Source organism: Brachyhypopomus gauderio, chromosome 5 (assembly GCF_052324685.1).
Source record: "Brachyhypopomus gauderio isolate BG-103 chromosome 5, BGAUD_0.2, whole genome shotgun sequence".
Lineage (NCBI taxonomy): Eukaryota > Metazoa > Chordata > Actinopteri > Gymnotiformes > Hypopomidae > Brachyhypopomus > Brachyhypopomus gauderio.
Genome location: NC_135215.1, coordinates 12,344,471 through 12,367,922, shown reverse-complemented (window position 1 = coordinate 12,367,922; position 23,452 = coordinate 12,344,471). Strand labels below are relative to the sequence as shown.

Below are 23,452 nucleotides of genomic sequence, written 5' to 3'. Positions count from 1 at the left end.
ATCTGAGGAAAGGGCTTAAAATGTTTTCACTTTATTACTTAAAAAAACAAGGTACATATGAAATCATAAATATAAAAATCAAAACAAACCAAAAATAACACAAAGAAAAACTTTCAATGTTACAAACAACTTTACTGCAGGTAAAATCTAAGAGCTAGTGTCACACCAGACAAATAAACTGATGTATTGCCTATTCATAACAATATCTGTAGACAACCAGTCTATTCCCCAGGGAGATGAGAATAAAAGCACAGGTCTCCATAATGAAGAAACGGACCAATATGTCAAAAATAAAACAAAGTAAAAACACTGTGGCGTGTTGAATAAAGCTATTGTTCTAGAAGTTAAAGTCAGTGTTTTAAGTCACATGGATTCTAATGCTGAACAATTCACGACCTACAAAAATGGCTCATTGTTTTAAAGAGTTAGAAAAAGCTCAGAGTGGAAGCATGCAGGTCATATCTGTGTGTGTCTGTATGTATGTATGTGTGTGTGTGTATGTGTGTGTGTGCGCTGCAGCTATGGGCATTGCTAGCTGTACTCTTGCTCTAAGAAGAGCTTTTCTACATCTCTAATGGACTCCGAGACAGCACACCCGGGCCCCACTGCCAGGTCAACTGGGGGAGAAGGAAGCGAGAACTCCACCGAATACCAAAACATAAACAAACTGGTTTTCAACCAGTTAGCACAATACAGTGTTTGTTCACTTAAGTTTGAATTTCCCATTGTGTAAGCATTTGGCAACAAGGGAGAGCATGGGGAGGCAGGGACGGTCATTACTCAGCACTGGCTCAGGCTGGAGAAGCTGTGCTTTACACTGATCTGGGAACAGTGTTTCTGCACCAGAACCCACTGAGTTGGAGCAGAACCAGAGAGCACAGCACTACACTCAGAAAAAGGCAAACTTGCACTAATGGCATTAGGTTTGCCATTATGGGTTCCAACAAAGCCAAATAATGATTTCACTATTGTTTGTAAAACTATGTTTCTCTATGGTTTGTTCATGTGTTTGTCTACGGCATTCTCAAGCGTTCTAAGACAAATTAGTGATCAGAGGAGAATCCCTCTCTAATATTTTAAAACACGTTCTTCATGAAATGACTAAGATAATTTTAAATATCAAGAATTTTTTACAAATATGTTTTTAATCGCTGTTAAATACCATCTTGCTGCAACCATATGTGGCAAAATGTTGATTCTGTAACTTTATTATTCATGCTCTTACTGTTTCATAGCATTGTGTCTGTGTTTCTGCACTCCACAGAGGTTTTTCAAATTACCCCATACCACGATTCCCTCCCATTGAACAGGAGACTCGGAATATCTCCGAAATGAACAAAAACACAATACACTTTCAGGTCCCTTGTCAAAAAAGACATTCTGTTATCAGTCAACATGTATCATTACATGTATTCTGTACATGTAAAAAGACACTCATCAGTCAACATGTATCATTCCATGTTCATATGTTCTGTACATGTATAAAGCTGCATACTTCAGTCATATTCACATCAGTTTTAGGCAATACCCCTTCCCCCCTCCCCTAAATCCATAGCTTTTCATTATCCTCTCTTCTACATCAGGAATTGTGGCAAAATCTCCCAGGTACTCTATAGTTTAAATGAACTAATGTGTAATTAGTAGTCATTTGATCATTTTCAAATAGGGACATAAATGAAATAAAATGTTAGCTATCTGTCTAGACAGTTATTTCTGAAATGCCATCCTGCTGAAGCATTTTACTTCAGATATATAAAGGATTAAATACACCAAGGATGACTGTCACACTTCATCCCAAATTAGCAAACTGATATCACAACCACTACTGCACATCTAGTTTGTGTTGTTCCCAGTTTCAGGGGACCTGGGGAATGTTAGCCAAATGTTTGCTGAACATTCAGTTAGGAAAAAAGGAAAACTACACAACAAATGGTACCAATGCAAATTTTGATTCCTCTTGTCCATTCACCAGCGACAAAGCATCACTCTCCTACCTGCTCCTGTCCTGCCGTTATATAATGCTTGTGAACATTTTGTGAAAAGTTAGAACTGTTTTAAGGCTCGCTAGTTCTGTTGTTGAACGGGTTGGAGAATACAATACTGCACTGAAACTAACCAAATCAAGTTCAGTAGGGGGCGCCGCTGGCTAGGTTAAGGCAAAACGCAAGTTGTGTGTGCCTCTCCTCTCCTCATCTACAAGCATGCCTGACAAGAAATGTAGGTTCTTTTGAGAAATGTAGTGCACGTAGGAAGACTTGAGTTTGCCACAGATGTAAAAGTGGATGATCACACCACACAGAGATCAAGGTACTGGAGTAACTGGACTCTCCACAGGATGCAGTGTGACTAATGAACCTTGTTAAATAAGCAACGAACGAAAAAGTGACAAGTTAGTACTACTCGTACGTGCTATAAAATAAATAAAGTTGCACGCAGAAGCACTTCTTCAGAAACGTTAGCCGCGTTTCCCCCTACAGTCTGAAGGAGGAACTGCAGAAATAGCCCTAGCAAACACACACTGCATTTGAGGAGAGTGCAGAGTACCACAAGGGCACTGTTGTATTATCCATTAGTCAACGTGGTCAGTGACGAGAAGGTGAACGGATGGCATTTGTGCTTTGACACAATAATTTGTGTAGAGTTGCAGAGCTGACCTGTGGACAGTTTTGGTGATTCAGGTCAGTATGAACACACAAGGAATCTGATTGTAAAATCAGCACTCCAGTTCTAAAGATTTCAGTAGATACACGTCTCGAGCTTTGTGCCGTACTCACCCTGTGTGGCTGAAGGGCTGCAGGTTTTTACGGCTCAGGAGAATAAAATATTGGCATCAATCGCTTTCACTGGCAATCATGATTTTGGGTGATATGTATCAAAATTTGCAAAAGTATGACTGAAAGCCATTCTGTATCCTAATCCAGTGCTTCAGTTCCACAACACATATAGTACATACAGCGTAGATCTAAAAAAAAGCACCAGGCCCTGCCACGCTGGAGGTCAGGGGTCACGCCGCTAGGAGTCGCAGGGGTCTGCTGCTTTTTTGCTGCCAGTGCTGATCAAAGAACTGCTGTCTTTCAAATGCTTGAAATCACGGACTTCTTCCCCTCAAAAGGCAAAAATAAAAACACCCCACTAATGTGTAGGAACAGTCACTGCTGGACAAGCTCTCTCCCTCTTTCTCTCTCTCTTAGTTTTACAAGTCAACATGAAGATCCAAAATCACCTGGTTTGGTGTAAATTACTGTGTCGTAAGAATGAGGCACAAAGCAACCCCAGTCTATAGACACGCTCTCAAACACAGCTAACTTCCTTAATGGGACTGAGAAGAATCACACATCAATAAGAGCAAGATATAATCAGATGAGTCAGAGTTAAAATGATACAAAAACAAAAAAAACACAAGTAAAACTTCATTGCTGCATAACACCAAGGTTTCTAATTACACTGAGAAACCCATTTAAGAAAAAGAACAGAAGTTTGTTATGAAAACCCTACATAATAAAAACAGTGATTCTAGACATTAGTAGCACTGCGCTTCCCTAGATGGCATTTGTGTTTAGTCTTATAAAAGGACATCACTACGAAAAATGCATCAGCCTTTTAAAATATGCAGCGCTCCAATATAAAGTGCTTCATTACATTGTTATTTCTTTTTTTTTTTTACAGTTTCTTATTAAAATATTGTATTCCCTGGAGTGAAACCATAGTAAACATGTTACACATTGGTAAAAATAAACATTTTGGAATGTCTTTAAAAAGTCCCATGGGCTGCGTTAGGTCAAGCTGAACTTGTCCCAGGAGCCTACGAGGAGAAAAGGTCATGTGTTTTATTTCAGTAGGAAGACCAGAGAAACATTGGGAAGAAGGTTGACGGATGTGAAACGGTGAGTCTGATTAAGAAAGAAAAATAATTAAGAAAAACAAAATGACACCCACAAATTGAGTCCAAGAAAATAAAACAAAGTGAGAAATGAGAAACAGGCTTATCTGCTAGAGAGAGAGGGGGGGGGGTGCTGGGGGAATAGTGGTCATGTACACAGACTGTCCTGAGCCCCAAACCCTGGAGTGAGGAGAGGGGTCACTAATGCGTCCTGCTCATGTCACGCATGTCCTGCCACTGATGCCATCAGTCATGCAACACCAGCCCTGACTTCTGCAGCTTTTCACAGCAATGTACAAATCCTTTCCTTGAGTGCAGAAAAGGAAAACATTTATACTTTAGTGGCAAGCAAAAATGAAACATTTATACTTTAGTGGCAATTTAGCATTATTTAACACCAGCTGGTGCAGAGCCAGGTTATGGTGTAGTTAATAACAGCTCCCCTTGGACCACACTGGGACTCTGAGCCACATGGGGGCGGGGCTTTGGTGGCTGCCTAAGCTTGTAGCACCACCCCTTTGTGTTCAGTCCAGATCGGTTTCAATCTGGCACTAGCATTCCCCGCACTGATGAGCCCATCTCTCTCTCCCAGAGCAATGGTGTGATGAAGAGGCTGCAGACAGCGTGTTATTTACACAGCTGCACTTTGGGTTCTAGACAGCCAGAGAACAAACGACGACCAAGAATGACGACAGGAAAAAAGAGAAACCCAGAAAATAAGAACCACATTAAAAAATGAAACGTTAGTGTGATGGACAGATGAAGAAGTGATGGACGTATGAAAGGATGGATGGAGAAAGAGTCGTAAGTAATGGCAGATGTTAACAGTCAGCATGCGGCAGTGACGGCCGTGTCCTGAAGCAGCGTGGTCAGCAGGAAGAGGCTGGAGGCAGGCAGACACACAGACAGGAAGACCAGCGCGTCCTGACTGAGGCAGACCACAAGCTCATGCTCAGACAGCACGCAGTCCACCAGCACACAAAGCAGCAGGTAGTAGAGCAGAAACTCCTCCCACTCTGCCCCTGCCACGCCCACAACACCACTCACCATGGCCTTTATCTCTGTAAGCTCCGCCTCTTCACGAGCGCGAGAGCGCTTGCTCCGCCCACGCTCTGCTGGCACCACCGACTTTCTGCTGTTCTCCACAAACTCCTAACGGAGGAAGAGGAAGAGGAAGACTCAGCACAGCCAGGAATTCAGTTGTCATGGTTAAAAAAAATTAATGCTGGCTTCACACTGTACAATAATCATGATGATTATGTTGTCGCACACTTCAATCTCAAATCACGAAAGAATTTCTTTTGGTCACAAGTTAAAATTTGTGGTCTTTCAACATGTAAATGAGTCAGAATACCCAGTGGCCAAAGTGCCGTCACTAGTTTTGCTCACCGTTTATCACCACTGCTGTAATGCATGTCTAAAACCAACCAACCACCTCACACTCCAACTACAAATAAATTGGTGTTTCCAAGGCAGAACTCTGCGAGGGGCTAGGCATGGTTTAAAAAGGCATTAGGGATGACGAGCAGAATGTTGTAGTTTTCTGGCGACTTGGGAATACTGACAGAAAACCTTTATCGTCGCGTACAGTCTGACCTTCGATACAACTGCAGTCACACAGTTGGTCTGGAATTTCAGCTGCAGCATCTTAAACAATCTGAGATGCAATAAACACACATGACTGGTGCTTGTCATTTTATATATAATTGTGTGTCACCTATTTAATAAGTCTGTTAGTCACCACCTCTGTGCGAGAATCTGTCAAAAACTGGCTCGCTATGTGCTTCCTTAGGCAGTAGCAATGACTACATAACACTAAACATCCACACACTGGTCAGGGATGCGGTGGTCACAATACAAAGTTCACCAACAGTGATGGACAGCTAAGCCACCAAACGGGGACCTGTGTGACCCAGACCCACTAAAAATGTCTGCCAGTTAAAGCTTTAGGGAGGGCTGCCTTTCAGAAACCTAATGTGTCCGAAACCAGTGTACCACAAAACCACAGTGTAACAAAAAACCTCAGTGTATGCAGACCCTGGACCTCTGAGCAATGAAAGCAACCATAAGCTATGATGATAGTGCTCTTACATTTCACCCTACGCCCAGGTACATTTATGTCTGCACAAAATCAATTGGCAATGGCAGGTCTGAAAAACATCCACGGCTGTACCGCATGGTCCTAGCACAGCTAGTTTCCCACATCATGTACATTCTGTACAGACACAGTGTGGTCTCATATGAATACATATCACACTGATGAATGCAAGGGCAGTTGTTGAACACCAGAATCTAACCAGCGTTTACCCTGAAGTCCTCACGGGCACATTACTGCTCCTCACGGGCACATTACTGCTCCTCACGGGCACATTACTGCTCATCTGAAGTTAATTTCTGCCTCAGAGAACCAGAGGTGTTGTTTTTTGTTCTTGGAGAACAGGCTATTTCACACACAACTGAGGTCTTGCCTGGCAATATTCCACGAAAGCCCGAGCCCATTCTGGAGAGGCGACAGGGTAGCCCTGTTCCTGGTCTTTGTGTTCTGTACGGCGTGTTCATGACAAGATTCCACCCCCACCAGACACCCGGGCTTCAAGCCACTTCAGTACTTTACAACTTGGGCTTGCTTAAGTTGCATTTGCATTGCTCTGCGAGTTTTCAAAAGCTCGCAATCAGCTGCTATTCACGAGCACTCACGGCTGCAGCTACACAGTCAGACTACGCAGCAGCCCCCTCTGTTGGTGGCGCAGAGCATTACAGCACCGAGATGTGTTCACTCAAGGCTGAACGTCATGTGAAAGGACTCGCATTTTGCATACGATTATAGTGTCATTTTTTACAAATGCAGAAATGCTTTTTAAAAACAAAAAACAAACCAAAAAAAACCAACAACAACAAAAAACTGACATTACCCCAGAAAGTATCTAGGACACACTATCTTAAAAATATCTGTTCTGTATCCAAGACAGCAGAGACTTTGCATTTTGCAAGATGCCCAAACCAGCAGATGTCAGCTAACTAAATGTGCAGGCCTACCTGTACTTCTGACAACCTAACGTTTTCACATTTACAGAAATAAAACATTCAAACAAGTCATAAATGTTGTGTCAAGCCAGACAGACCATCAGTGGGTGCGTGCCTCAGCCAAGCCCCACCTGCAGCACCATGGACAGCACCCTGTCAACACAAACACTGTGGTCCACACCCCCATTGTGTAAACAAGAACATTCAGCACTGTGGCTAGAGGGCGATGAGACCTCATGCAGAAAACTGAGCATGTTTGTTGTGTTCGGCCTCATCAGTCATCAAAGTTGGACCCATTAAATAAGACATGCAAAGAGGGATCCAGCCTCTCTTCTCTGTTACAGTCTGAAACTAGACCAGACTGCAACATGTTCTCGCTTTCGTCATGTGACAGACTGTCTGGCTGATGGGACACAACCCTTCACCAAGACCCCCCCAAAATAACTCCACCCCTCCTCGAGTCAAACCTAGAAGTTATAGCACTGGCATGTCCTGTCCCTTTTTTCATTTATTAAAAAAAAAGTGTTATGTTCATGACACCATTAAGGCCCCTTTAATTTAGCCCAGTATGTGGTTAGTCAGTGGTACTGAGTGGCTGATTCACTTATTTCATTTCAGTGCACATCCCAGAATGCATGAATCCAAATCCGGACACTCTACCAAACGTAGCTGAGTGTGAGTGTTCTGACTCACCATGAGAGCCTTGTCCATGTAGAACTCCTTGCTGGGTGTGCCGTCGTTGTATTTGGTGTCGATGGCGAAGCAGAGGAAGAGCACGTCCACCACGATCTCGAAGATGGACAGGAAGCAGTGGGCCACCAGGAAGGCAAACAGACACACGATGAGGAGCGGTAGCACCCACTCTGTGTAGTCACGCTGGTAGTTCAGTGCCAGCACACCCGCAAACGCTGTGCAGGACACGATCAGGATCTGCTCATCCATACGCACGCGCGCACGCACGCACACACACACACACACACACACACACACAAAAACACACCCACACACAAACACAAACACACCCACACGTTCACAATTCTGCCAACAGGAAGTGGATCTGTCCCATGAAAGGCGTGGCAGCATCACAGATAGCGTGTTGAGGTCCCAGTCCTCCCACCTTGCCCAGGAAAAGCACAAAGTCTCCAACGGTGTTGATGGCCGCCACCCTCAGTGCATTCTCCACGAGGATGATGAAGGCGTCGCGCGCCGATGTGCAAAAGCTAGTGCTGTTGATGGCTGTCGCTGCGTACGCGTTCTGGTCGGGAGGTGAAGCCCACAGAACAGAACAAGTCAAGACACAAAGGCAAAAAAAATAATCATACCACTTCACATATAGCACACAGTCTCACACACACACACACACACACACACACACACACACACACGCACGCACGCACGCACGCATCATGGGAAACCGGTCTTACTGAATGAAGAACCACCCCTATAGAACCGTCCTCCATGGATATACGATTTTGAGAACCTACTTAATTCTATGGTGCATTTCTTCCACTTCTTCAACCAACAATTTTACAACATGCAATTTTCTAAAACATTCCATACTGAATGAATCCAGCTCACTATATAGGAGTACCTGATTCAGATAATTGAGGCACTTCTCCAAACACCACAGGCAGCAAATACACGCCTTCAGCATGCAGCGTGCACACGCATTCTCCTGTCAAAGGGCAAATGCATTACGGGTAAGAATCACAAACACCGCTACATACAATCCAACTTCCTCACACCAATATACTTCATCCTGGTCTTTCTGGTACTAAAAGATAATGAGAATCACATCTCTGTGTAGAATCTAGCATCATGAAAAAGGTGATAAGCAATGTTCATACATACGGGTGGCAAGGAAAACATTCTTTATAAATGAGACAAACGCTTATACATTCAGTGGCCCATCCACCTTTGAATGATCCCTAGAATCTAGATCAAGACCTAGAACTAGAGCCTACAGTCTAGAAGCTGTTCTAGAGCACAGAGCGTAGGCTGCCAGGCCCGGGATGCTGTGGACTGACCTTTCCTTTGAGCTGGTTGTAGATGTACATGAGGATGAGGCGTGGAATCTTCACCAAGGTGATGATGAAGGAGCCCTTCGCCACAGTGCCCAGGTGGTACCGCATCAAACGCACCACGGAGGACAGGATGGGTGTTATGGGGAGCTTGTTCTTATCCCTTCAAGTGGAGACAGAGGTTGGAAAGATCAAAGAGGCACCGTTTTTCTGAGACCTGCTGAAAAACCTACAGTTGATGTAGCTAAACAGTGACTGAAACTTTCATGGTTGATTGTCCACCAATCATATCACTCCTAAGCTGTTTGGTTGGCTGTATCCGAGTTGAACGAAAGGCCCAGTGAGGAAAAGACCACACCTCTCCTGGATTAATGCTGAACTTCCTACCACACACCACCGGGACGGCTTGCTTTGGTTGGCGTGGTCAGTAGTGTTTGGATTTGCTTCTCCCATCACTGAGCTACACAGTGACCGCGCCAGACAGACCTGGTGAAATAGTAGGTCACCACAGCTCCTGCCACGGTCATCTGCTGACACGCCAGTATGAACTCGCTGACCCAGATGAGACCCACGGCGTGGTACCAGGTGAGGTACTGCAGTGGACCACTCAGTCGGAATTCTGTCAGACCCGTCGTCTCGTTCTTTTCCGGATTTCCTGTCGTCACAGACATCAAAAGGAAAAGTATGACATTGGAACGTAGACAATAGAGCGCACGTCCCAAACTGGGACAAAATGAAATTCAAATGAAATCCCATTACCTATACGAGATCTGCTGAGTGGCGAGTTTAAAATGAGCTGATACTGCCAATCTCATGAAAATATTGCAAGTCAGTCAATAATATAGTAAAAGGTAGCTACAGTCACTTTGAGAGTTTGTAAAGGTTAAGAAATGGTAACAGATGCAATCTTCTCTGAAAAATAATTACCCAAGAAAATCATAGCTAGCCAACTCAGAAAAATATAATGTATGTGCCCTAAGAAAAGTGATGTAGGAAACGTAAGTGGGAAAGGTAAGTGCTTTCTAAAGGCCCTTCCTGACCGTGCTGGGACTCACCAGTGGTTCCCAGAAAGAGAAGCACCAGGATCCAGTAGACCCAGAAGAGGAAGAGGGCGAGGAAGGTGCAGAAGGGCTGCAGCACCAGCAGGGGCAGGTGGATGAACACCTTGCCGGCCACATGGAAGAGTGCGATGGTCAGAGCCACCCGCTTCCGCATGAAGAGCATGAGCAGGAGCAGGATCACCTGCCGCAGACGGGCCGCCAGAACCAGGACACACACATGTTGGGGGGGAACACTGTTAGAGAGGAGCAGCTCAGGCTGGCATGAAGCCTGCATGAAGCCTGCATGCAGGAGCACAGAGGAGCTTCCGCTCCACGCATGATCTCAGCTGTGACCCGCCACTCTGTGACTCACCGTGAAGACAGTGGCTGTGATGGCATACACCAGCAGGGTTTGCATGTGGTCCTTGGAAGCCTCTGCTTCCTCGTCGGTCTCTTTCGGTTCCTTTAAATCTTTAGCCAAAGTCTCGTTCCTCGTCAGCCTGTGGTCTATATATAACCACCACAGAACACCGGTGCCTCCTACATATACACACAGCACAACACACCTTCACACTTCCAAACAGAGGCACAAACTATAACACCCGCTATAAATCGACTTTGAGAGATGTTAAGATGCAGATATCGTGCTGCACCCATACCTGAGTTTATGTCATTTGGCAAGAGGCTACTCAAGACTTACTCTAGGCACTTGACATAAAATACAGACTGTTCCAAAAGTGCATTTACCTGGAAGGAAGAGTTGCCCTGCAAAGCTTAAGAGCAGAACAGACAGGGAGAAAGGAGCAGAGAGGAAACAGGAGACTTGCCTAGAGAGCCCAGCACCACTACCACGGTGAGAATCCACACCAGGACAGCAGAGATGTAGCGAATGATCACCATCAGGACCATGGAGAGCACTGTGGCACGCACACCCCCACACACGTTAAACAAGCACTCATTAGCTCCTGGAAATGCCATCACTACAGGCCTTAGCTACAATCACATGAAATCAGAGTCCTCGTCTCATCAAAAACATAGCCTAGATTTTCTGGTCCAGTTGCAGTTAAGTCCTTAATTATAGGTCACTATGTGTATCAAATGTTTAAATACCATTACGTACATGTTATATGTACCCCAAGTCTCCATAACAAGAAGCAAACATCAAAACAAGATGTACATAAAATTAAAGAACGAATCATTATAATTATTCATTAATTCCAGTTAATATTTCTTATAAGCCCAAAGAGGAAATGCTGAACAGTACCACTGAGACATCCAACAACTGATATTAAAATTAATGTAGTGCTGCTAAACATGAATAAATTAGACTCCATTCACATAACTGAGTCACACCACTTAGCCCGTCTAAACTCTTGCTCTTCTGCATACCAGCGTCATCGTGGTGTAAAGTGGGCTGTGTCTGAGCAGCAGGACACGTGTGAGGACAGTTACCTAACGCCAGTACACACAGCCCCAAAATGATCTCTTTACTGGCCACCACCCCAGAGATCAGCCGGTGGAGCAGAGTGTTATCGCTGACGAACGTCACCACCGCCTCAGCGAACTTTGAATAGCAGAAGATGTCCACGGGCGTGCAGCGGTTAAAGACAGGCAGAGGCTTACTGCGGAGAAGGAACAAGTGGGAAGAGAGGGAAAGTGAAGACCGAGGAAGGCCAGACCTTCACCCCTCCCGAGACGCACGGCACGAGTGGGGACCGCATGCAGGAACGTCCCCAAGTGGGGACACGCCTCCTTCTCACAAGGGTTTATGGGTCACACTGAGCTACATACCTCTGTGGAACAGGAAGTTTGGGACACTTGTCAAAGCGCTCAGGGAGGTTTGGGTACTTGTGGCCTGCCAGCTCGTAGGAACAGAGTTCTGAGCCTGAAGAAAAGAACATAGTGCATCCAGATATGATGACATCATTTCTCATCACCCAAGTGTTAGTATATGCATGTGTCATTGTGTACAATACAGAAAAGCGGCATCGGGGACAGAGCTGAGGGGACACACCCGAGGGGACGTCTAGGCCACAAATCACACACTACACATACATCACACACCTCTTTAGGTTTGGGAAGCAAGAATGTTCAGATGTTGTTGGCCAGTTTAATATTTTTACCCTCTGTAAGTAATATTTAATTCCCAGGCTTGGGGAGAAGGATTCCTACAACACGACTGAACTGTCCTAGCCTGCTCTAAATGTTGGTGTTAAAAGACAAAAGGCAAAGTGCTCTCGCAATGCAGGTGAATAGCAACGCAACATAGTTTTCCCAGAAACAAGCATGCAAATGAGGCTGTCACGGTGCCAGCAGGCATGTGTCAGACCCTACACACAGCAGTGCAGACACACAAGGCTCGACCAGTGGACTGAAAACAACAGACTCCCTGCACGAGAGGCCAGCTGAACGGGGCCATTGTCCCCACAGCACACTCCCCTGTGTGTGCGTGAGGTGTTTGTGTGCGTTCGTGCGCACCCGTGGAAGACCCTGAAAGGAGATACAGTGTGAAGTCAACGGTGCGCTGTGGTCACCGTCGCGCCTCACAAGGTCCTTTGTCTCCGCAGGGGGTGGAGCTTCCGTCAGCCCCTCGCTGCCATGATGCGATGGACGCATCTGGGATGAAGACCTGCTGCACTGTCCTTTCCCAGTAGCTAAATGTGGACCCATCTCTGAGAACACCATGTTCGCTGCTTGTATTTGTACACTGTATGGGTGACAAATCGGGTCTTAACATAGACGTCTACGTGCACCTGCACCGACGACAGGCTGAGCAGCAAACACTTTTGAAATCGAGGATGAACCCTACTTCATATGCAACGGTAGAAAAGGGGTCTAGCCAACCCAACCGTGTTGGTAATATAGCTCGTGTCAACACAGCTGCCACCACATGGATTCAGCACTCTCAGAGCTGCTTTCTGCTTGATTAAGGGTTGCAGCCTGATGACCCTTTCTGCACGCATTACATCTTGAAGAGGCAGGACGCATTTGCATTTTGAAGACCGCAGCGTTTTCTGCATTTCCGAGCCACGCATCTGGGGATCATGTCTGACCTCACAATACCGCTGATGAGCAAAATAGCCGTCATGTCAATTATACGGGTATGCTGAATCGTTTTTATTGACCGAGGAATGTAATGTCTGTCTATAGTCTACACATATGTGTCTACAGCATATTCTCATTTTACTGTACTGCAGTGCCCCACTTTAAGGACGACTCTAGTCCCAGATGGGGCTGTCGCTGCATGATCTGAGGCTATAGCTGCTTTAGTATAGGACGTTATGGCCACGTGCTACCACTAGGGGGACTTGTGGTGGTATGCGGTGAAACAGAAGGCTGCCTCCGAGCAGCCTGGCGGGGGTGGCGGACATGACTCACCGTTGACCATGGCAAACCTTCTCAGGTCCCCGTATGTTGTCAATTCCTCAGCTGGACACTGCGAGACACACAGGGCCATCGACTTGATCTTCCGTTGAATGATGTCTATGTTACAGGGATCCAGGAAGAAGACGTATCTGTAAAACATCAACTCAAACGCATTACGTTCCTCGTCGAATAAAATAACGGAAGTCTTTCTTTTTTTAAAAACAGTACGTAAGAATATCTGAACAAGACGCAGTAGACTGGAATGTGTGTCCAGCAAAGACGAGTTGTGGGGGCATCAAACTGATAACATACCAAACCAGAACACAACGTGGCTATTCAAACTGACGAGAATGGGGCGCCTCAGCTGAGCAAATCAGATACCAGAATAGACTGCAGAACACAGCCTTCAGCATTGTGCACTAAACATCCACACAGAGAGGTGCATATTTTGGGCCTCGGCCCTGGTGTGTGGAGTGGGGCAACTGTTCCCACACGGATCTGCAAGCAAGACCCATTGTCCCGCACGCCCTGCACAAAAGTGGCCTGTCAGATATGCGAGTACGGCTGCGGGTGGGGTGGTGGTAGCAAGAAAGCAAGCGGGTGGAAACGAGGCCACACCGCTGGTCTGAAAGGCTTTTACGTGTGGCGGAGGTGAGAGGAAACACGCAGACCGCAGACAGCCCCTCCAATCACATCCTCCCGGGTTTGACTAAACACATGTCAGCCTGACAAAAAACTGGATCAGACTTCTACCCGCGACCCTAATAGCACTCGACTGGTGGTTAAATCATTTTGAATGAAGGAAAGCAGGGATAACACTGGGAAATGGTGTTTTTTGAGACCTTTGAATGTGTTATGAGAAAGTCCTTCATGACAGGAAAAGGAAGCAAACAGACGTAGGCATGGAGGGTGTAGCGGGGACAGATGTGTGTGTCTGAAGGGTGTAGCGGGGACAGATGTGTGTGTCTGAAGGGTGTAGCGGGGACAGATGTGTACCTGAAGGGTGTAGCGGGGACAGATGTGTATCTAGTGGGTACAGATGTAGCTCTAAAGGTTATAGAGGGAAGGTGTATGGGTGAGAAGGGTACAGTGGGGATAGATGAAGGTATGGAGCATGTAGTAGGGACAGATGTAGGTATGGAGAGCATAGCTAAATGAATGAATGTATGTTAATCCATGTAAACCAAATGAACTTCGACTGGCTAAAAGTCTTAATATTTAAACTTTTCTCTGTTCACTGGCCCCAACAACTACCAACGACACCTTGTGTAAGGGTTTCCCATTAGCTGCATTTATATGGCAAATCCACTGACCTTTCACAAACAAACACTGTCCTGAGGGTGAGTGCACAGTGCTTCTGTGTGTCTATAATAGTCAAACAGAAATCTATTGTTCTACGGCCAAGGCCCACACATTATGAAATCATCAACATCATGAAGGTAGAGAGAGATAGAGAAAGGTAGAGAGAGAGAGAGAGAAGCAGACAGACAAACAGAAAGACAGACAGAGAGAGCGGAGCCAGTGGGAAGTGACAGCTGTGCAGACCCTAATTGAATCCTATGGCAGCTGTCGGCTCAGTGGAGTTCTACATGAGGAATTTGTGTGCTCCCTGGCGAGCTGTCACTCACCCGGCCCCGCCCCCCACAAGGGGCCTGACCAATCTTTGGCTCGCTCTCATCTCATTATCTGAAGCTACCAGCGGCTCTAAAAGCAATGGATACGGGTCCATATTAAAGATCGACACTCTGTCCACCACAGATGCTGCTCAGACACTGCCATGGTTACATAAGGTAGAAGAAATTCTTCCTCAGATTCTTCCTGTGTTTTGTGCACAACCACGCAGCTAAAATTGATTCATAACTTTAAACCTGTCCACTGATTGGCCAATTCCACAAGCCCATATAGTCCTAGAGTCAACTACCCTTGTTATTAGAGTGAACTGACACCATCTATGTAAGTCTGTAACGCAGGTCTCTGGCCATCTGTCAGGTCTTCTTAATAAAACACAGTATATCCACTTAATGTGGTAATTATGGAGTTTGTGAGGAAAAGGAACCTTCTGAGCAGTACTGAACAGGCTGAGGTCGTGTCTAGGACATGTGTAAAGAATAATGACCAAAAAACCAAAATCCAACTTTGATTCTGCCTATGTGATTTTATTTGTACGACTCAGTAAGGAATTCGGGGCAGAAAATAATACTTGAACGAACTCTAAACTTGCTAAAGCTACAAGCTTATCTGCTCATTATGCCAAACTTGAAACACAGCCTTGCTGCTGAGAATGCGGTGTAAAACACAAGACATGTTTGAAACAGATACCACCACCACCATTCTTTGTTTCAAATATCAACAAATCATGCAAGAATGTAAAGTGCAAAAAACATTAAACATAAAAACATAGATGTATGGTAGTAAACCAAGATCCACATTTCATAATTTCTCATTTTATGATGATTAAATGACAGTAAAAAACTGTCTAAACAAAAAACTAATTAATATGCCAATAACATGCCATCCTCAACTGCCCCTTGGGGATGAATAAAGCTTACTAAATCTGAATGAAAATATGAAACATATACAACCCAGACACCATAGTCATATGTAAAAGCAGAATATTTTCACCAGGATCTTCTGTGCTGCTTACTAAGTTAACATCTCCTTTGCACAACTGCGAAACCCTGAAAGCTCCGCTAATGAATTGCTGTCCAATCTGCAAGACAACGACAAAGCGGAGAGCGTCCTTCACCCCCTGCTGCACAGAGGGCGGACAAAGGAATGTGACATTGACGCAAATGAAAGGGACCGATATACCTGCCTCTCGTCTACCAGGCAGGAGCGAGCGCTGTGCACAGTGTGACATCGGCGCCTTTAGGGCCTCTCTCAATTATTAAAGCAAGTGTGTGGCTCTGCCAAGACTAGAGGTGTCTGCAGGTGAACCACAGCTGACTTGGACGCGAGCATTGATGTGATAATCCATGAGAACAGGGCCGTTTCTTCCCACACCTTTGCTCGCAGACAGAGAGAAGCTGCTTAAGAAAGCAGAAAATGTGAAGAGGACGAAGGTGCTGTTGGGGGGGGGTCATGCGGGCTCACTTTCTGTCTGTGTGGTCCAGGCCGCTCAGCCTGACCCCTTCGATGGCGTCGTTGCGCTGGCCACACGTGTTCCCATAGCTGTCATATCCAAACACCAGGCGTGCGGCCCCACCGGTCACTATGGTGTATCCACAGATGGCACCCTAAGACAAGCAGGCTCGGTCAGCGTACATCAAGGACAAAGGACACAAATCAGGAGAAGATTCGTAATCATACTGCATGAACTCTGTCTCATAAACATAAAAAAACATGACACGGTCCTCTCCAAATCCAGAAAAATTATAAAGAGAGAAAAAAATACATTTGAGTTAGTGCTATTGTGAGATATAACATTGTGGGCTTTTGTTTGTTTTGTTCTTATGAACCAATTAAATAATCAGTGCTACAAAACAGAGGCTGATGGAACAAATGCATCCAGTGATAGAGGTCAGATGTGATTCTATTTTTATGAGCTGGTAAACAGGTCATGCCAAATACTTTAATATATTCCTATATTCTAAAGATTCATAAAGCATAAAAATCCCCAATGATCTTCAAGAACAGCTGATTTGGCACAATTTCTCAAATGATAAATAATGATAATGGTGCATTGAACAGCAACACAGCCCTTCACCAAGCAAATCAAAGGTAGAAACATCTAATTAGTCAGTCATTTAGTTTATGAAGCATGCAAGTTCAAATGTGATTAGCCTGAATAATGATGAACATATAGGCGTGTGTTGATGACAGCTCCCTGATACATTAGACTTCGAACACCTAAAAATGCTAAAGGTGTAGCTCACCATTCCCACACAGAACAATGTGAACAAGAGGAACCAGGGCAGATCTGTGCAGCTTCGATCCTCCAGGGGTTTCCATTCTCTTTTTGCCCTCTAAAATACAGAAATCCCATGTTATCCAAGAGAGACGCCATCACATTGTTGGATTTACATAGCATAACCTTGTACCGTTGCTTACTTCAGTGTCCTGCATAAGAAAACAGGCTTAATGTATTCATGATTCAAAACAAGGCCTAAAAAAACGTCAGCTGTCCACTCTGAATGTGCTTGCACACATGACATGTTTTGACAGAATCTGACAGCACACTGAATATCCCTTTTGTGCAAAACGCTGAATAAGAGGCTACTTTGCTAAACTGCGCTACAGTGAATATGCCTGTCGGCAACATCAGCCTAAAACATACGTATCCCTGCGGGTTCCGTGTGTTCAGGACCTCCACCGAACCCCTTTATTCACAAGCCCCGCAGCCCGAGTACGACAGGCTTGTGTTTACCAGCCCACCCGCTCTATCGATGTTCCGTCCGTCGGTGCGCTGTAATTCACAGAACTTGGGTTCCCCGCTCACGCATAACGAGGCAAAACGACTAATCATCGGTTAAGGGGCGAATGCATGCATCGATATGGGAAAACGTATGGGAGCGAATAATCCGATCGCACCTTCTTCTGCCCACTCTCAAGCCCACCCGCACATAAGACATTGCAACATTGCACTACCACATCCGCGCCGGGTCCCCCGTAAGGCGCCCGTCCGACAGGGCCGTCGCAGGCGGACGGCGGGTCCCTTACCTCCGCGCTACCGCAGCATCCCATTGCAGGCGAGAGGTTAGAATCGCAAAGAACTAAACGCTACACCACAAGAAAAGAATAACCCCGAACTTGCAGGGAGTTGACGGTATGGTTGTTTTACCCTGCATTAATTGTGTGGCACGCACTAAAACGACATATCCATTAGATTCACCGTCCAAACGGATTTCCCCGTGACCATGTCATAGTATTACTGGGTCCTCTTGCGCCAGGTGAAAGGGATTATTACTTTAGGCTTTAACGCGCTACACTTCCTGGTGGATGGAGCAGGTGTAGCCGGAAAAGGAATGCACCATCCACTCACACCGCGAGCTGCTCGAGGAGGTGCCCACGCGGAATGGTGGGACACTGGCGGATGCCGCGAATTTCAAAACCACGACGACAAACCGATTAGGCGACTTGGAAACTCCGATTAACTTTAGTCGCCAGCGCTGCGGTCAGCGACCGTGACGTCATCGCAGACCGGTTCAGAAATTGACGTCACGTTGCATGTATTTGTGTTCTTGACACGAAACTATGAATACCGCTGATGGACATACAAATGCATACTGACAACAATCCAAATTGATTACATGTATTTTAGTCAAAGGTTTGTCCGCACACCTGTCTTAGAAAGTCTTTTAATTAACGGTTTCCTAAAGGTAATATCGGTCCTTAATCTTTAAACCAAGGCCACAATAAACAAAATCAGGAAACTATTCTAATCTAATCTACACTTAAATTACCAAAGATAATCAATACCAAAATATTTGCAAACATTGTGATTCACTACCCTCTTTAACCAAACGGTTTAAACCTTTACAAAATTTATTGTTGGCCGTTCAAAACCTAGAATCACTGTCTTGCAACTTATCTGTTCTCCTGTCAGTCATCAAAGTAGTTAATCCACCTTTCTCCAAAGGGTCTTTGGGTGGTAGGAACTCGCTGTCCTTCTTTGCTCGCTCATCGTCGTCTGCGTGCTGCATTACAGGAGGACTACAGCTACAAGCTACCGCGGAGCTGCCGGGCCGACACCGTGAAGGGGCTCATTGTTCTATTGTTTGCTGTTGTACCAGGGAGAGGGTGAGCGTTGGTCAGGGGCAGTTTTGTGTGTGTGTGTGTGTGTGTGTGTGTAAGTGTGCGTGGGGGGGGGGGGGGGGGGGGGGTACTGGCAGACGAAGACACCCCACCCAGATTACTCTACTGTAAACACCAGTAGTAAACAAATCGATTGCAAGGAAATTGCACTCATCGCTTTGTCCACTAGAGAGCAGTCACGTATAGTACATTATCTACTAGATAAGTGAATCTGATACTACCAACAAGCAATCAAGCATGATATGTGACTATTATTGAGATAAATAATTAACATCTGACTACTTGTAGTTAAATACAGTACATTTCCAAATATAATCTAATTATTAATTAAAGATACAATCACTGACGAGACCAACAGGGCTGCTTTCTTGGACATGGATTATGTGTAGTCTTAGTGTTGCCTAGCCTTGTCTTGTTTTAATGTTGATTAATGTTTCATAGTGATTCACCACCGAAAATAATGAGCAAGGTTAATATAGGTTAGGATTCATTTCGGATGGCTCCATACAGGACAGAGGTATGACGGGTAAAATACTTTCAGAGATGGCAGTACATTATCTGCATCACTACAAAATCAAGTGTGTGTGATGTCTCTTGAGCTGACAGATTGAACTTTTGCTGCAGTGAATTATGACCTTTTCTTTGTTTTTACCTAACATGTTTGACAACATTAGTTTGTTTCTAAATAGCTTTAGATAACCAGGATGACATTTGTTGTGTCAATTCAAAACAAACCGCTGAGAAGGTACTGAGTTCAAGGCAGCCCTCATCTGTAAGGTTTTGTAAGGTCATACACAACATCACTGACTATCTTGGAGCATGTGGTTTCAGTGGTTTGAGGATTCATGCTCTGTAGAGGATCTGTTTACAATCTTCTAAGGCACTGAGGCACTATCTGCACTTCCTTGTATTCCATGAACCTTTTCCTGAGATCTGCTGAATCAGCACAGATGAATGCAATGTTTTTCTCTCAGTTTTTCTATGTGAAATCAGGCCTTGTTATTCCATAATTCCATGCCCGTGCATCTTAAGATCTAAGCACACAGGAGGACAAGATCTTCCAGCCGAAAGTGTGGGGTGGCCTGAAGAAGATATATATATATATATATATATATATATATATATATATATATATATATATATATATATCAACACGGAATGGCCACGTCATTTGACACAGCCATCTAGTACCACTTTGGACCTCTTTTAGCCTTCAGAGCCATTGCAGTTTGTCATTGCATTGATTCCAACAGCAGTGCACATAGTTCTGCAGGAATCAAATTAGATGGAGGTACTAATGTGCTATGAATAGCCCATGCTACCTTGTCCCAGAGATGCTCTATAGGATTAAGATCTGGGAACTGTACAACCCTTGTGGCATGGTGCAGTGTCCTGTTGAAAGGGTCCTTCTGCCAAAGGGTAAACTGACACCTTGAAGGCATGAAGTTGGTCTGCCACAATGCTTAGGTAAGTACTGTTCAAATATCCTTCTACAGAGGCCCATCAGAGGACCCAGGGTGTGCCAAGAAAACATTACTCCACCTCCGACAGCCTGAACTGTTGACACCTCACAGGAAGGTCTTGTCAATTAATTCTGCCTCTGCCAAATTCTGTGCCTCCCATCAGCCTGGTGCAAGAGAAATCTAGATTCAAATCACCTGGTCATGTTTATTCACTACTCAGTGATCCGGTTTTTGCATTCCTTTGCACACTGCAGTCTTGGCTCCTTGTTTCCCTTAGACAACACTGGCGCTTGGACTGGTGGACCACTGGAATGACGTAGTGTTTGGTTATTTGGACACTTGAGCGGGAGCACCAGCATTGGATTTTATTGCAATTTTCTTGATTGTACAGTGCCTGCTCATCAGAATGATTCTTTACATTATTGTCTGGGCATTTTCATCAGTGAGTTGTTTATGTCCACAATACCCTTTCACTGGACGCCTCTCTAGCACTCTGTTCTTGGTGTACTCTCAGTGTTGCATGAGAAAACTTCACAAAGTTGGCAGTTTTTCAAATACAGGCCTTGGCTTATCTAGCAATGATGGCCGGGCCTCATTCAAAGTCAATTAAACTACTCAATATTCAAATGTAAAGTCACACAGAATGTACTACTGTAAGTGTACTATATGGACTTATCTGTGGAAACCAGTAGTGTTAACAAAAGGTTCACTTCATGTGAATCTGATCCCACGTAAGAGCTTGCTAAATACTGCAGGAACAATATAGTGTCCCTCAGGACAAGCAGAGAATGGCCACCTTGCTCAGGTTACTTCATAGTGCAATGTTTACGCCACAGAATTCAAGAGGCTCACTCGTCTCATAAGTTTTGTAAAAGTTAAACTCTAATCCATAGTGCATTGTGTGTCTTTAAAACATAATATTTTATTATAGACAACTGCATTCCTCCAGAGATTATTCAGAAAATAAAACCATTTTAAGGTTTATAAAGACTTTGGTCAACATGTACTGTCAAACTGAATCATTACATTTCCCAGACATTGATTTTAACAACATTTTAGCATATAATAATGATTATAGTAAGTTTATAGGAAGGACAAGCTGAGGTCGAGCTGAGACCTTTTCCCGCCAAGATATCACAAAGAGGCAAGTAAACAAAATAACTGAGGACAGAGAAGAGAATACTCTCACAAACTTTAGGTAATACTTCATACCAGTTTCGACCATGAAAACCGTTCAATCAATGAGATATATAGCTAAGCCTCTTATAAACGTAAACGTATCCTACGCTAAGTGGTCTAAATATCAGCGCACGCAAAACAAATTATTGTGTATCCTATTTGTAATGTTCCAGTTGATGACTGCGTCACAGCTGTTTTGTTACAGCAAATAAAACTTGCTCAATTTTCTTCCCATTGGAGTTTGCTGAAAATGACGCAATAGCGAACTCGCCAGACTTGTCGAGATTATTCGTTTTCTATTTCAGTCTTGTTAACCTTTGGTTAATAATGTCGTATAGTATTTATGACTAACTTCAAATACGAAACAGGCGGTGCTGCGCGAGGACCTTCTTCAACATCTGGTTAAGAGCAAATGCAGTGCACGAGCTTGCGACGTCACCTCCCCCACATAGGGAGACCAAGTGGTTATAACCTAGTTAATACCTTGTTCGTCGCTACGAATAACTTAATACACCACCCATGCAAATGACCTCGGGTCCTATTACAGATATATGGCAGGATGACAATAGTCTGAAGCAAATATGTTTCCTTCTACTCAAAGAGACAAGCTTGATGAAACGAGACATTGTGTCCTCGGGCCACTGCAGTATGTACCGAAATCAAGGCAAACACGTTGATGCATTCAGTCAAATAACGTATTTGTTAAAAACGTATTTGTAAAAATGTGACGAACACCTATTCAATTGCTGTGATTTTTTGTGTCCCCTGCGATTCTGATTTATTATCTCTCACTGCGTTAGTCAAAACTTGAATTCAAGACAAAGTAATCGGAGTTTCACACCGGGTTAGTGCTTACGACTTCTTGACACACGGTGTCCACTCAACAATGGCAGGCACGGGTCAGTCCTTAGGTAGTCATGCGTATGCCTTCGTTTTTGGCTCATCCATTTGTGTGTAAGGGTAATACTGTCCTTTCTGTGTTAAAAAATATAATGTAATATAAATATTTCCGGTTAATGCATTTGAATAACGGTCAGTATCCATGAGTCAGCTTCGGCGACCTTTGACTGGTCTTATCCCGCTGGCCTATCTGTTGTCTCAGCACTAACTTCATTTGCTGTAACAAAGTCAAAAAAACATGACTCAGTTGTCATTTTGTGCCAAAAATTGCAAAATTGTGGCAATACATTCTATATCAGTGAAGTACCTTGTATCAAATTTTTAACCTTGTTTTGCATGTATTTCATGTATTTCTTTGCTAGTGGAAATAGTAATTTTGGTGGTTGACAAATTATTTGCTATTATTTTCTAAAGTAATTTAGTTTTGCCTGTCGTCCTGCAACTATAACGTGTGACAATGTATGTGATTCTCTTTCATTATTATTACTTAGGTTTTCTTAAAGATAAGATGTCTTTGATCATTAGTAACGTTTCAGAGAAACTCAATTAAGCATCGGTGGGGGTTGCGGGATGTGGTGTTAAGTGAACTCTTGTAACCATTCAAACTGAATGAAATCATTAATCTAGGATAAAGCATTTAAAAATAAATATAGATTAACGTAAATATTTTAAGAATTAGAGATAGGATTAGATAATGGGCTTGAACTGTATTAAAATGATAATATATAGAAAGTAGAAAACTGCACCGTATTGTGTTTTGACTGGCTTATTTTGTCTTGTTTTGTGAGGTTGTTTAATCACCAAAGGGTTGGACGTTTGGGTGCC

The 23,452-nt window shown here is 44.3% G+C and overlaps 1 protein-coding gene across 6 annotated transcripts; it reads right to left on the bottom strand.

Moving 5' to 3' along the window:
• Window positions 1–15: 15 nt before the first annotated feature.
• Window positions 16–19,069, bottom strand: slc44a1b (solute carrier family 44 member 1b). 6 transcript variants are annotated; one of them, XM_077005751.1, is made up of 16 exons: window positions 18,898–19,069; window positions 17,207–17,296; window positions 16,425–16,567; window positions 13,344–13,480; window positions 11,757–11,850; window positions 11,418–11,587; window positions 10,793–10,882; window positions 10,339–10,505; window positions 9,981–10,167; window positions 9,412–9,580; window positions 8,932–9,088; window positions 8,496–8,579; window positions 8,022–8,159; window positions 7,598–7,834; window positions 4,928–5,032; window positions 16–4,187 (listed from the first exon to the last, which is right to left on the bottom strand). In XM_077005751.1, exons 1-16 carry the CDS (start codon window positions 18,952–18,954, stop codon window positions 4,164–4,166), a joined length of 2,049 nt encoding a protein of 682 aa, XP_076861866.1. In that variant the 5' UTR covers window positions 18,955–19,069; the 3' UTR covers window positions 16–4,163. The 6 variants fall into 6 exon arrangements, with proteins under 6 accessions (XP_076861866.1, XP_076861867.1, XP_076861872.1 ...); XM_077005752.1 differs by having other exon boundaries at window positions 16–3,802; XM_077005757.1 differs by lacking the exon at window positions 18,898–19,069 and adding an exon at window positions 18,313–18,779.
• Window positions 19,070–23,452: the final 4,383 nt, after the last annotated feature.